The sequence below is a fragment of the Saccopteryx bilineata genome, chromosome 1, assembly GCF_036850765.1.
Source record: "Saccopteryx bilineata isolate mSacBil1 chromosome 1, mSacBil1_pri_phased_curated, whole genome shotgun sequence".
In the NCBI taxonomy this organism is placed as follows: domain Eukaryota; kingdom Metazoa; phylum Chordata; class Mammalia; order Chiroptera; family Emballonuridae; genus Saccopteryx; species Saccopteryx bilineata.
The window spans coordinates 346771312-346786354 of record NC_089490.1 but is presented as its reverse complement, the minus strand read 5'-3'; the positions used below and the strand labels follow the sequence as shown (position 1 = coordinate 346786354).

Sequence of the window (15043 nt, the reverse complement as noted above, 5' to 3'; positions counted from 1 at the left end):
TAAACACACAAAACATTAGTTCCTGACCAATGCCTGCATTTTTCTACGACTTAAAATTGAGTATTTTTATGTGCAGTGTGCAGCTTAAGGGCTCCTAGGGATCTGGCTTCCACCTTTATGATCATGTTTACTAATGTGGGAACAATACTGTTTAATCCTCAAAGGTGAGATGACAAACATTTATTTCCTGGAGTTTCAGACACATTTGATACCACAGAAATATCAATTAAGTAACTATTAAACCAATACAGTACATAAAACATTTAGAAAAATATATATAGACGGGACATGAGAGTTGGTATGCTAACAAAAATTGTTAGAAGAGCTCAAAGAAATTGTTTCTTGCCTTAAGACTCTAGAGATCAGAATTTTAACCATTTTCAGCCTTCCTAAAATCATAAGACTGAAGCTAACCAAAAGATTTCACCTATATATGACACAAACATTTTTAATCAGTAACATAAACCTTTATTAGAACATTTCTTGCCTTGGTAGAGTAGTTAAGTTAGTTAGAGCATCATCCCAATACACCAAGGTTGTGGGTTCAATCCTTGGTCAGGGCACATATAAGAATCAACCAATGGCCTGACCTGTGGTGGCGCAGTGGATAAAGTGTCGACCTGGAAATGCTGAGGTCGCCGGTTCGAAACCCTGGGCTTGCCTGGTCAAGGCACATATGGGAGTTGATGCTTCCAGCTCCTCCCCCCTTCTCTCTCTCTCTGTCTCTCTCTCCTGTCTCTCTCCTCTCTAAAAATGAATAAATAAAATAAAATAAAAAAAAAAAAAAATAAAAAAAAAAGCTTTAAAAAAAAAAAAAAAGAATCAACCAATGAATGTAAAAGTAAGTGGAACAAAAATTGATGTTTCTCTCTCGTCTTCCCTCTCTCTCCAAAATAAATAATTAAAAAAAAATGTTTTCATAAGATGATGTTGGGCAAACAAGTTTGTAATAAGTGTTTTTTAGATTTGGTCACTTATATTGGGGCAGCGCCATGTGTGTATAGTGTATGGAAGGCTGCTGGTGCTTGTCCTCAGGGTGGTGTGGTAAGGTACCAAAGAACTACAAAAATTAATATTAATATTTTAGAAGGAAAAGTCAGGGTTCTTGCCCCATCCTTTCTTTAGAGAATGGAGGGAGAAGAATGCAGAAGCTTTCTGGCTTGCAAGGATGACTGGGTCATTTAGTTTAACTATAGAATAAAGGTTATCTGAAGAACTTCCTTTCCCTTTCAATAAAAGACAATATTTACATACCCTACATCCTTGATGTGGAACCTTTTTATAAAAGCTGCCCACTTTTGCAGTGCTGGTTAACCTGGTCCCTCCCGCCCACTAGTGGGCGTTCCAGCTTTCATGGTGGGCCAATCACGGTGCCATTTGGTTGCTCTGCTACCACCCACCATGAAAGCTGGAACACCCACTAGTGGGCGGGAGGGATCAGGTTGACCAGCACTGCAAAAGTGGGCGGCTTTTATAAAAAGGCTCACCATCACAGCCCTACACTGATTTTAACTCTCCCTCCCTTCCTGGAATCCTGAGAGTAACATATACCTCTAGGCAAAGGAGGGGAGATAGACACTAAAAGATTTGTGAATATCTTTGATATGTAAAACGACATCACTATTGTGTTACCTTGAAAGTTTTAATGTTTTTTATAGATCCTCTAGTCTAGACAAATGTTATAAGCTTGTTAATGATTGTGCCTGTATGTGGTTAGGGTATATAACCAGCCTCAGAGCTATATTTGACACTGCACGATTTGGGTCAGCTATTACCCGTGTAAGTTATATGCAGCCGGCTTAATCAATACATCTCCTCCTAAAAATTCTTCTCTATCCTGCCTTGGTGTCTCTATGTAAACCTGCAGAACCCTACTTTGTAACAGTGGCAGATTGCAAAATGTGGATTGCCTTCCTGCTTGGGAGAGGCAATTATTTGCTATTGTTTGCTGGAGAAAGGGTTTTCCCCCTCAGCCTCTTTTGGCTGGAGTGTAGGGAGAAAGAGAGAGAGAAAGAGAGAGAGAACGAGCACGCACGCTGAGGGGCTTGGGAGATTTCAGCCGGGCCTGTTTGGCTGAGTCCTGCTGTAGCTGGTGGGGTCCTCTAAGTCTGGGAGAGTCCTGATAATGAGTCGGGGTTTTGGGAAGTCTATGTGAAAGGAAAGCAGTCTTTCCTGCCTATTTCCATGTTATGAGACTTTAATAAACTGAATTAGCCCACCATTCTCTGACTCCACAGTTCCTTTACCACCTACCCGAATCCAATGAGAACCTGCATAGCCACAGCAGTGGCTTCTGGCCTTACAAATGGCTTATCCCATTTGTAATTTCTTGGTTTTAAAATCTCACAGAAAAGAAAATCCTATAAACTAGTGTTGTCAGGTAGTGGTCCCCAACCTTTTTTGGGCTACGGACCGGTTTATGTCAGAAAATATTTTCACAGACGGGTCTTTAGGGTGGGACAGATAAATGCACAAAATACAATTATGCGACCGGCGTAAAAACTGTGGTATTTTAAAATATAATTGTCAAACTTATGAGACAAGCGTCAAGAGTGAGTCTTGGCCCTGGCCGGTTGGCTCAGTGGTAGAGCATCGGCCTGGCGTGCAGAAGTCCCGGGTTCGATTCCTGGCCAGGGCACACAGGAGAAGTGCCCATCTGCTTCTCCACCCCTCCCCCTCTCCTTCCTCTCTGTCTCTCTCTTCCCCTCCCGCAGCAAGGCTCCATTGGAGCAAAGATGGCCCGGGCGCTGGGGATGGCTCCTTGGACTCTGCCCCAGGCGCTAGAGTGGCTCTGGTCACAACAGAGCGACGCCCTGAGGGGCAGAGCATCACCCCCTGGTGGGCAGAGCGTCGCCCCCTGGTGGGCGTGCCGTGCTGGGTGGATCCCAATCGGGCGCATGCAGGAGTCTGTCTGACTGTCTCTCCCGGTTTCCAGCTTCAGAAAAATACAAAAAAAAAAAAAGAGTGAGTCTTAGACGAATGTAACAGAGGGAATCTGGTCATTTAAAAAAAATAAAACATCGTTCAGATTTAAATATAAATAAAATGGAAATAATGTAAGTTATTTATTCTTTCTCTGCAAACCAGTACCAAATGGCCCTCGGACCGGTACCGGTCTGCGGCCCGGGGATTGTGTACCACTGTTGTAAGGTACCAAAAAGCTAAAAATTGATATTGATATTTTGGGAGGAAAGGTCAGGCTTTCCTATCAGGCTTTCCTGTCCCGTCCCTCCTTAAGGAGGGGAGGGAGAAGAATGTAGAAGTTTCTAGCTTGCAAGAACAATGGGTCATTCAGTTTTAAATCTAAAATAAAGGTTAACAGAGAAACTTCTTCTCTTTCAATAGGAGGCCGAATTTACATACCACCTTGCATTGATTGTAGTTCCTCCCCCTTCCTGGAATCTTGAGGGCAAAATAGCTCTAGGCTAGTGAGGGAAGATGAACCCTGAAAGATTTGTAAACATCTTTGATTGTGTTACCTTAAAAGTCTTAATGTTTCTGTGTATCCCCTAAACAAATGTTGCCAGCTTGTACCCTGACGTCATGCTCTTTCCCCCCCAACATGTGATCAAGGATATATAAGCAGCCCTGAACTATTTTTGGGACTGCACAATTTGGGCCTGCAGATACCCCGTGTTAGGCTAATGCGGCCGGTATATTTAATAAATCTCCTCCTCTAATAAAACTCTTCAAAATTTATCTGGACTGGGTGTCTGTTGGGTAGATAAAATATATTATGCTCACTTTGTTAAAGATGGCGCTGCCCACGTGGAAGCCGTGGCCCAGGTGATATTAATGTGTGTTGGGGGTGGGCTGTGGGCAGGCAGATCCTTGTAGCCTGGGGCTTGGTTTTAGGACTAAGCCTTTCCCACCCTTTTTGATGTGGGGTGGTGCACTCCCATCATGCCCCAGATAAGTGACTTTGTATTTAGAGTTTTCCGTGTTTTGTATATTGGATTAAAGGTTTTGATTTCTGCACTATAAAGTGGGGCAGACCGGGAGCTTGCTCTCTCTTGGTTCCTGAGATTAGCATTAGAGAGGAGAGCAGAGAAAGGCCACGTGGAGGAGGCCAGGAGAAGTAGCCAAGATGATGGAGTGCTGAGTGAGAAGCCAGTTTGTGCAGAGTTTGTGCAGGGAGAAGGAAGGAGATGGGGAACAGAAGGAAGGAGATAGGGAACAGAGGTGAATAAGTCTGGTGAGCTAGAAACCTTTGATTCTAGGAAACGTGGATAAGTCAATAGCTTTGTGAACATCGAATGAGTGGGTTTTGGAGCCCAGTGTGTGTTTTTACTTGCCTGCCGGGTGCAAGCTAGGATTAAAGATGATGGCCCACCAGTTCTTGGCTCCGTAGTTTCATTACCGACTGTCTGAATCTTATGCGAACCTGCATGGACCAGGCAGCTGTGATGGTGGCCGTGGATACTGGCTTTACAGTGTCTCTACGTGAACTCAATGAAATGAGGTACAGTGCCTTTCAGAATCTGGGGTGTGGTACTTTATAACACTTAGGAATCTTAGCAGTCAAGGGTGATGGGAAAAAAAAAATGAAGTATTTAATATTAAAAACATCATGATGATAGCTAAAACCATTTAACTATCTTATAAATGATTTGCTAACTTTAACTTTCATTTCTAAAAATAACACTTATAATTGTTACACTTCTTTAAAACTATCACAAATGTTGCAATATATTTTTTTTCGTATTTTTCTTAAGTTGGAAATGGGGAGGCAGTCAGACAGACTCCCGCATGCGCCCAACCGGGATCCACCCGGCATGCCCACCAGGGGGCGATGCTCTGCCCATCTGAAGCGTTGCTCTGTTGCAACCAGAGCCATTCTAGCACCTGAGGCAGAGGCCATGGAGCCATCCTTGGTGCCCGGGCCAACTTTGCTCCAATGGAGCCTTGGCTGTGGGAGGGGAAGAGAGAGACAGAGAGGAAGGAGAGGGGGAGGGGTGGAGAAGCAGATGGGCGCTTCTCCTGTGTGCCCTGGCTGGGAATCAAACTCGGGACTCCTGCACGCCAGGCCGACGCTCTACCACTGAGCCAACTGGCCAGGGCCATGTTGCTACATTTAATCCTTACAATAACCTTGAAAAGAAAGAAATGTAGATACATTTTGTATTTCAACATCTCTTTAAAAAGGAAACAGAATAATATTGATGCTCCATTTAAAGACTTGCCCAAGGCCTAAAGTTATACTGATTAATTAAAGACCTATTATATGGTAAGCACTGCTGAGTAACTATGTGGCAGCACCAAATGAGGCCCAGTGACTTCTGGACCCTTTTTCCATGGCTTTTTCAAGAATAATTATTCTTGCCCTGATCAGGTAGCTCTGCTGGTGAAAGCATTATCCAGATACACCAAGGTTGCAGGTTTGAACCCCAGTGAGAGCACAAACAAGAATCAACCAATGAATGTATAAATAAGTAAAACAACAAATTGATGTTTCTCTTCCTTCCTCTCTCTCTCAAAAATCAATAAATAGAACTTTCAAAAAAGAATATTCTTCACAACATACTCTATATACTCTATAAGAGTTTGAGATTATGTGTATATGCACATGCCCAAATTAGCTAGTTTTATTCATTTATTTCCAATCACTACACTATCCTAAAACCTCACGGAACCTCATAATATTCTATCATTCTCTGGTATGAAAATCCATTTTATCGACAGCTGCGTGTTAGGCCGTACTATTCTGAAAATCCATTTTATCTTATCCCTCTATACCAGAGGTCGGGAACCTTTCTGGCTGAGAGAGCCATGAACACCACATATTTTAAAATGTAATTCCGTGAGAGCCATACAACGACCCGTGTACGTTAGGCATTATCCAATAAAAATTTGGTGTTGTCCTGGAGGACAGCTGTGATTGGCTCCAGCCACCCACAACCATGAACAGGAGTGGTAGGAAATGAATGGGTTGTAATACATGAGAATGTTTTATATTTTTTTAACATTATTTTTTTTATTAAAGATTTGTCTGTGAGTCAGATGCGTTAATGTAAGAATAGTCTTGACACCTTCTGTTATATATGTGGCTGTTACACATTTCAACGTCAAAGGTGCAATATTTCATCATTTGTGACACGTGCATATATTGTCTATTTTCAAGTTCCCCTTGGCGATCAAGATAAGAATTGGACTCTTCATATTGTGTGTCATAATTGTGAGGAAATGCTTCATGACTGGACAAAAGGAAAACGCAAAGGAATGCCTTTTGGTATTCCCATGGTTAGGCAGGAACCTAAGGACTACAGCAGTGACTGTTATTTCTGTCTGATCCATACAAAGGGCATCGGCAAGAAAAAATGGCATATGATCACATATCCTAATATTCCTTCAGCAATACAACCTAACCCACACTCTGAGACAATCCCGGTTCTAGTTTTCAATGGTTTTATTTCTTCTAAGGACGAAGAAAGTGAACATGGTGATCAAATGTATTTTGATAAGATGCATGAGGAAATGGTTGTAGAATCTGAAGGGTCTTCTTCTGATGCCAAGCAGTCATTAACCCCTTAGCAGTTTAGCCAACCCGAAACGAATGACTTAGTAAGAGATTTGGGCCTATCAAAGAAAGCAGCTGAGTTATTAGCCTCCAGGCTTCAAGAAAAGAATGTACTTCACCGGTCAGCTAAAGTATCCCATTTCAGGAAGCATGAACAAATTTCTGTGGACAAACACTTTGTTTACTGTCATGATATCAGTATTCTTCTCAGCCAGCTAGTGTTACCACTTACAGTCCAACAGAATGGCAGCTATTTCTTGACAGCTCTAAACGGAGTCTGAAATGTGTTCTCCTTCACAACGGTAATGTTTATGCAGTAGTTCCAATTGGTTATTCAACTCATCTGCAAGAAGATTATAATGACATAAAAATTGTCCTCGACTTTCTGAAGTATGAGGAGCATAACTCGATCATTTGTGTGGATCTTAAAATGGTAAATTTCCTGCTAGGACAACAGAAGTTTCATGAAGTATCCTTGCTTTCTGTGTTTGTGGGACAGCCAAGCTCAGGAGAAACACTGGACACAGAAGAAATGGCCAAATCATGGAGCTCTGGAAGTAGGGATGCAAAATATTGTGAATGAACCTGTAGTTAATCGAGACAGGATCATTTTTTCCCACTTCACAACAAACTTGGCTTAATGAAGCAGTTTGTTCAGGCTTTGAATAGAGAAAGTGAATGCTTTCAACTAATATATTATTTCTGCTTTTCCTGCCTTGTCTTTTGAGAAGATAAAAGCAGATGTATTCGATAGACCTCAAATTCAAACCCTCATATGTGAGAAATTTGCCAGGAAGATGAATAAGGAGGAGAAAGCAGCATGGCAGTCTTTTGTGGCAGTTACAAAGAACTTTCTTGGCAACATAAAAGCAGAAAACTATGAACTTCTGGTTCAAAGGATGCTGTTGGCTTTCTGCGACACTGGATGTAACATGAGCGTTAAGATTCACTTCCTAAACAGTCACCTTCCTAAGTTTCCCGAAAATCTTGGAGCTGTTAGTGATGAGCAGACTACTGCTGGAGCATCAGACGAGATTTTCCTCAACAAGTACACAAACACAAGAGCTACAAACGCAAATTTTTGCCTGAATAGAATTTAAATAAGTTTTGCACAAATTTTATGATTAAAACAAGTGTTTTAATATGTTCTATTTTGAAATTATAGACAAATTCTGATGCAATCATATCTTTTAGTGTATTAGTGTATTTACTGCATTATATAAATTATTATATTTTTACAAAGATGATGCCCAAGAAGACATTCTACTTCATTATGTTAAACTAAATGTTGAAAATTTTACAATAAGATGAAAACCTAAAATCTTTTTTTCTTTTTTTCCAGAGACAGAGAGAGAGTCAGAGAGAGGGATAGACAGGGACAGATAGGAATGGAGAGATGAGAAGCATCAATCATTAGTTTTTCGTTGCAACAGCTTGGTTGTTCATTGATTGCTTTCTCATATGTGCCTTGACTGTGGGCCTTAAGCAGACCAAGTAACCCCTTGCTCGAGCCAGCGACCTTGGGCTCATGCTGGTGAGCTTTTTTTTGCTCAAACCAGATGAGCCCGTGCTCAAGCTGGCGACCTCGGGGTCTCGAACCTGGGTCCTCGCCATCCCAGTTCGAGGCTCTATCCACTGTGCCACCACCTGGTCAGGCAACCTAAAATCTTTTTTTTTGTGTGTGTGTATTTTTCTGAAGTTGGAAATGGGGAGGCAGTCAGACAGACTCCCACATGCGCCCGACCGGGATCCACCCGGCATGCCCACCAGGGGGCGATGCTCTGCCCATCTGGGGCATTGCTCTGCTGCAACCAGAGCCATTCTAGCGCCTGAGGCAGAGGCCATGGAGCCATCCTCAGCACCCGGGCCAACTTTGCTCCAATGGAGCCCTGGCTGTGGGAGGGGAAGAGAGAGACAGAGAGGAAGGAGAGGGGGAGGGATGGAAAAGCAGATGGGCGCTTCTCCTGTGTGCCCTGGCCAGGAATCAAACCCGGGACTCCTGCATGCCAGTCTGACGCTCTACCACTGAGCCAACCAGCCAGGGCTGGCAACCTAAAATCTTGAATTGCAAAAAAACTGTAGCTTATAGAGAAAAACTAATGTCAGATTTGAGATCAGCACACTCAAATTAGGTAAGAACAAGTGTTTTTGTGGATGCAACAAAAATTTTGTTCCCCAGTGTAATAATTATGATGACTATTTCCCTGGCCCGATAGCTTAGTTGGTTAGAGTATTGTCCCAAAATGTGAAGGTTTGGGTTCAATGCCCAGTCAGGGTACATACAAGAACAGATCAGCCTGACCAGGTGGTGGCGCAGTGGATAGAGCATCGGACTGGGACACAGGAGGACCCAGTTTCGAGACCCTGAGGTCACCAGCTTGAGCACAGGGTCATCTGGCTTGAGCAACACTCACCAGCTTGAACCCAAGGTCGCTGGCTCGAGCAAGGGGTCACTGCTGTAGCCCCACGGTCAAGGCACATATGAGAAATCAATCAATGAACAACTAAGGAACTGCAATGAAGAATTGATGTTTCTCATCTCTCTCCCTTTCTGTCTGTCTGTCCCTATCTGTCCCTCTCTCTGACTTTATCTCTGCCACACACACACACAAAAGAACAGATCAATGTTTCTCTCTCCTTCCCTCACTCACTAAAATCAATAATATAATAATAAGAAGTCTTAAAAAAATATGAATTATGACTACTGAACATTTTTCTAAGTCCAGAACTATTTTTAGTATACACTAAATGCATTTTGGCCTTTACACAAAGTATAGTTCCTTGAAGCAGTGAGGATGATGCACTGGAAAGAGAAGTAATTTGTTTTCAAAATAAGGTGCACAAAATGGGGAAAATAAAATAAATGGTATCATATCATACACTGTCTTAAAGAACTCTCAAAGGATATGGAGAATCATGTTAAAGGGAAATATTTTCAGCTAAAATTTCTAAATACTCTGGTTAACCTTTATCAATGTCCACATGCCAAAATCTCAATCTGTTGCTTTGTATTAACTGAAAATGTCAGTATTCATTTCCTGGGTTTCAAATGAAAAGTAACACTGTCAACAAAGTTGACAACAGCAACCAAAATATCTGTTAATCAGAAAGTTAGTCTGGGACCTCCAAGGTTCAAAAATGACTTTTAAGATAAATCAAAGGTCAGAATTTAGTCTACATGTTTACCTACAAGAAAGTACCTTCCTGGATACTAAGATTTTTTTGTTTTGTTTTAGAAAGGCACACTTAATTTATAAGGCAAAATAATAGAGTGCTAAAAATTGTGCAAATAAGACTTCTTAACACTCACCTGTGTTGATTGTATAACTGTAAGGTCATTAATGTAGCAAAACCCCGCTCCCATAGCTGAACGAAGTCCTGCAGTCCCGAAAGTCATTCGGCAGCACAGCCGATCTCGCAGTTCCTTGTTCATTCCATTCCTTAACAGATTTTCAATTTGCTCTTTTGTTTTGGGATTCTATAAAAAAGGAAGTATTAAAACAATCAAAATCACAAGCAGAGTCCTAACATGAAGACATTCTGAGAAACCAGGAAATATCATACTATGCATATATCACAAGGTTCTACATTCACTATAAATTCCATAGTGCTACTTAATATTAGTATGTATAATAAAATAATACCTGCCATTTACCGAGTCCCCAAAGGAGCAGGCCCTATTAATGGTGATTTATATTATTTCTAATTGTCACAATATTTTTTATAACATTCAAGAATGTTTTTAGAAGAAATTGATAAACTTAAGAGCTACAGATCCAAAATAAACCTCTCAATCAAAATGACATCAATTAAATTGGAGTCTATATTAAGTTTTAAAAGAAATATAGAAGGTACTGGATACATGTTATCAAAACATGCCTACCAACTACCTACCTAAACCGCTGTAATTCAAAATGACCAGAGAAGCCTACTGTTCTTTAAAGTCACAGAAAACCATGCTATAGTAAGAACTGACCATAAAAAGTCTTAGGTGTTGTTGGGCAAACAAGTGTGTTAGGCTTGCTCATTTGTACTTTGATTGGTGTCTGAGTACAGGGCGGCACCACATGTGTATAGTTTATGTAAACTGCAGGTGCTTGCCTTCAGGGCAGCAGACTGTAGATTGCAGATTTCCTGCCACCATTGGGAGAGGCCATTTTTTGTTATTGTTTGCAGGAGAATGCTCATCTACCATTGCGGACAGAATGGCCTAATAAACGGAATGGCCCAATATTTTCTGGCTCTGCCCGAATTTAATGCAAAACTGTATGGCCATGGCCACTGGCCTTATAGGTGTTAAATGTGGACTTAGCTAGGAATGAGAATGAAAATTCAGTGCAAACAGGGCTTCTGAGGCAGGGCATACTAACAACTGTATTTTAGGATTCTGTATTTCATTAGCACATACCTTAACTTCTTTTCATAAATCTCAAGTAGCACATTTCAAATGAAATGCAGTTACAATAAACAAAACTTAACTGAAATTTTCTAGTATTTTCTTTCTAGGAGAAAGAGTCAAATATTAAGAAAATAAGGCCCTGGCCGGTTGGCTCAGCGGTAGAGCGTCGGCCTGGCGTACGGGGGACCCGGATTCGATTCCGGCCAGGGCACATAGGAGAAGCGCCCATTTGCTTCTCCACCCCTCCGCCGCGCCTTCCTCTCTGTCTCTCTCTTCCCCTCCCGCAGCCAAGGCTCCATTGGAGCAAAGATGGCCCGGGCGCTGAGGATGGCTCCTTGGCCTCTGCCCCAGGCGCTAGAGTGGCTCTGGTCGCAGCAGAGCGACGCCCCGGAGGGGCAGAGCATCGCCCCCTGGTGGGCAGAGTGTTGCCCCTGGTGGGCGTGCCGGGTGGATCCCGGTCGGGCGCATGCGGGAGTCTGTCTGACTGTCTCTCCCCATTTCCAGCTTCAGAAAAAAATACAAAAAAAATACAAAAAAAAAAAAAAAAAAAAAGAAAATAAGGCCTGACTTGTGGTGGTGAAGTGGATAGAGCATCACCTTGGAATGCTGAGGTTGCAGGTTTGAAATCTGCTACCCTGAGGGCAAGCACCAGCAAGCAGCCTTATATAGACTATATGCTGCCCTGTCCTCATGCACCAATCAGGCAAAGTGCAACTGAGCAAGCCTAATAACACACTTGTCTGCCCAACACTGAACAACTAAAGTGAAGCAACTAAACTTCTCACTCTCCTAGCCACTCTATTCTCTCTGTAAAATTAATAAATAAAATCTTAAAAAAAAAATAAGGTAAACCATAATATCTGCTTAGATATTCTAACTCTATAGCCTATACACTGATAATAAATATTTAGAATAATAAACTAAAGGGCCTGAAAGGTGCTAAATATTAGAACATATTTGTATTAGTAAAGAAATAAAAAACACTGGCCTGACCAGGCAGTGGTGCAGTGGATAGAGCTTCGGACTGGGATGCATAGGACCCAGGTTCAAACCACAAGATTGATGGCTTGAGTGTGGGGTTGCTGGCTTGAGTGTGGAATCATAGACATGACTCCATGGTCACTGGCTTGAGCAAGGGGTCATTCACTCTGTTGTAGCCCCCCAGTCAAGGCACATATGAGAAAGCAATCAATGAACAACTAAGGTGCCACAAAAAATTGATGCTTCTCATCTTTCTCCCTTCCTGCCTGCCTGTCCCTATCTGTCCCTCTTTCTGTCACACACACACAAATAAATAAATAAAAATAAAAACATTTATATCTAATTGAAACAAAAACAGTTTCTGATTACAGTAGAAATTAAAGTAACCAGAGTACATGCCCCACACTATAATTAGTGTGATTAACTGAAATTATAATTTGCTTAAAATGGATGGATGTTTAAATATATATTTATATACATTTATTTATCTATCACTTAGACTCAAGAAGTCTCCATTTTATAAATGATACACTAACAAATATGTAAGCTACATGAAAATATGAATAGCTATTAAGATTAAGAAAAATATAAATAATATGATTCTCTGAGCTGCTATTATATTATTCCAATGTCTAAGACACCACCAGATTTGATAGAGATCAAAGAGATTTGGAGAGGGTTAACGTTACAAATGGCCATAAGAACAGCAAAAACTGAATAGTCTAAAAACTTCAGTACTATAGAGAGTACATGGCACTGTAAAACACCATTAGGGGCACTGAAATTGGCATAGTCTTTTTAGAGTGCTCTTGTAACACCTATCAAAAGTTAAATTGCACATGCCTTTTGGTCTACAGATGTTTCTGTTAAGAACAATATCTTCAACTGAACAAAAGGATTTATTCACACAAGAATATTCTAGTAATATTGAGCTAATATTGGAGGTCTAGGCAGGATTTTAATCCAGGTTGGTCTGGCTCTAAAGCCTATATCATCTCACTACAAACAAAAAGGCTATGTAGGGAAGTTTAATAGTTTTCTAATAAAAACAACTCCAGCTATCAAGCAAAATAATATCCCTTTTTATTACACATATATAAATATAAAAATGATACAACAGACATGAATGCCATTAGGTTTCTGAGTATACATCCTACAGAGGGCATAAAAATTCCATTCTCTATTATAAACATTACAACTAGTACTAACCTAATTCCTGGTTCTAAAAAACATTGTATATTAGAAAAAAATAAATATGGATAAAAACTCACAAGGTATTAAATGTAAGTAAGTTTTTATGGTAAAAAGAATGAAGCGATTATGGTAACAGGTATTTGTAATCTACTTTAATCTCAGATTTTTCCACTACTTCATAACTAGACATAAAATTAGATGTTGATGTTACAAACATTTAAACATATAACTAAACAGTTATCATATATTTTTCATTCAGATGATAAAATTATTTATATTTTGTTGTTAAAAATCTTCAATTAACTATGATTTTTAAAAATGATAATAATTCACTATTATATATAGATGAAGAGTCTAAAGAACTACAAATTATTTTTAAAATACTATTTCCACATAGAACTCAGATATACTAAATGAAAAGGAAAGCAGAAGAGTATAAAAAGTGTTTTGATTTGTATAAAAAGAGGTATGTGTATATTTTTATACCATTCTATAAATATTCCATGCAAATATAAGAAACTAAAAATAGTGATTTAGCTCTGATAAGGAAATCAGGGGTGAGGTCTAAGGTAGTAAAGTGACTTACTTTTATTGTACAGCCTTGGAATGTATATAGATTTTAAGTGTGCATTACTACTTATTTTATGGTAAAAATTAGTTAGGTATCCGAAATAGCTGAGAAAAATCACTACTTGTGTGTCTACATGAACACTTTTTACCTCACAAACTGCTCTTTTTTCTACCCCCGAAAGCTATTAATAACTGTGAATCTATAAAATATATTGTACATTGGAGATCTCTCAAATACAAATTATTGTTTGCTTTCTAAATGTGCTTTTTTATATGCAATTCATTAATTATTTGAAGGCATGAGCCGCCTAATCAGCAAAAACCAAAACTTAAATCTGCTCCAAACTAACATGTTTTAGAATCCTAATAATTTTAGGATTCCTGCAGAAAATACAAAGAGATTTTAGCAACTACTAGCATTTTCTATACTTCACTGAGAATTAAGCTGACTGTTTAGTATAAAATCAGTAAGCTAAAGAATATAGAATTAAAACCATGCATTATTTCCAAATTTTACCTGTATACCAAACATTTTCCTTTGGGTTCTGATCCTATGGATTGCTGCAACATTATATGGCTGAGACGAAGGAAAGAAAGTGTCTGGTGACTGCACACCAAACCCAGACCATACCAACCCTGCTTGTCATCAAATGGAAGTATTAGCACTCATTCCTGAAACATCATTTTGGACTCACCCTAGCTTTTCTGAACTTATTCTTTTCATAATTAGGGGCCTCTGTATTGTTTATGTGTAATAAATATATGTATAAAGGTATATTAAAAAGTAAGTAATAATCATGATATAAAACAAATCAAGTTTGTCAATGAGGAATTCACCTGTAAATATTCTTTCCTGCCTCTTTTTTTTTTTTTTTTTTTTTTTTTTTTTTTAGTGAAGAGGGGAGAGGGGAAGGGAGAGAGACAGATAGGGACAGACAGGAAGGGAGAGAGATAAGAAGCATCAATTCTTCCTAGCAACACCTTAGTTGTTCATTGATTGCTTTCTCATATGTGCTTTGATGGGGGGGGGGGCTCCAGCAGAGTGAATGACCCCTTGTTCAAGCCAGCAACCTTGGACTCATGCCAGCAACCTCTGGGCTCAAGCCAGAGACCCAGCATTCAAATTGGTGAGCCCATGCTCAAGCCAGCAACCTTGGGGTTTTGAACCTGGGTCCTCAGCATCCCAGGCTGATGCTCTATCTACTGCACCACCGCCTGGTCAGGCTCCTTCCTATTTCTTTGATAAACCTAATATTTTTATAATTCTTATATGACATGAGTCTATTAATATTCCAATATTAAACCTAAAAGCTTAAACCTAAAGCTTAAAAACAATATAAAATACAAATCTCACTGTTTAGAAGATCAGAAATTATCTAAAA

General features: G+C 40.0%; 1 protein-coding gene across 1 annotated transcript in view; it reads right to left on the bottom strand.

Annotated features, from left to right (window-relative positions):
* Positions 1-15043, bottom strand: part of PGM2L1 (phosphoglucomutase 2 like 1) — a 59638-nt gene that overhangs the window by 27104 nt on the left and 17491 nt on the right. The window contains exon 2 of the mRNA XM_066250183.1: positions 9828-9995. Within this exon, the coding sequence (XP_066106280.1) occupies positions 9828-9995 (168 nt within the window). The remainder of the gene's footprint in view (positions 1-9827; positions 9996-15043) is intronic.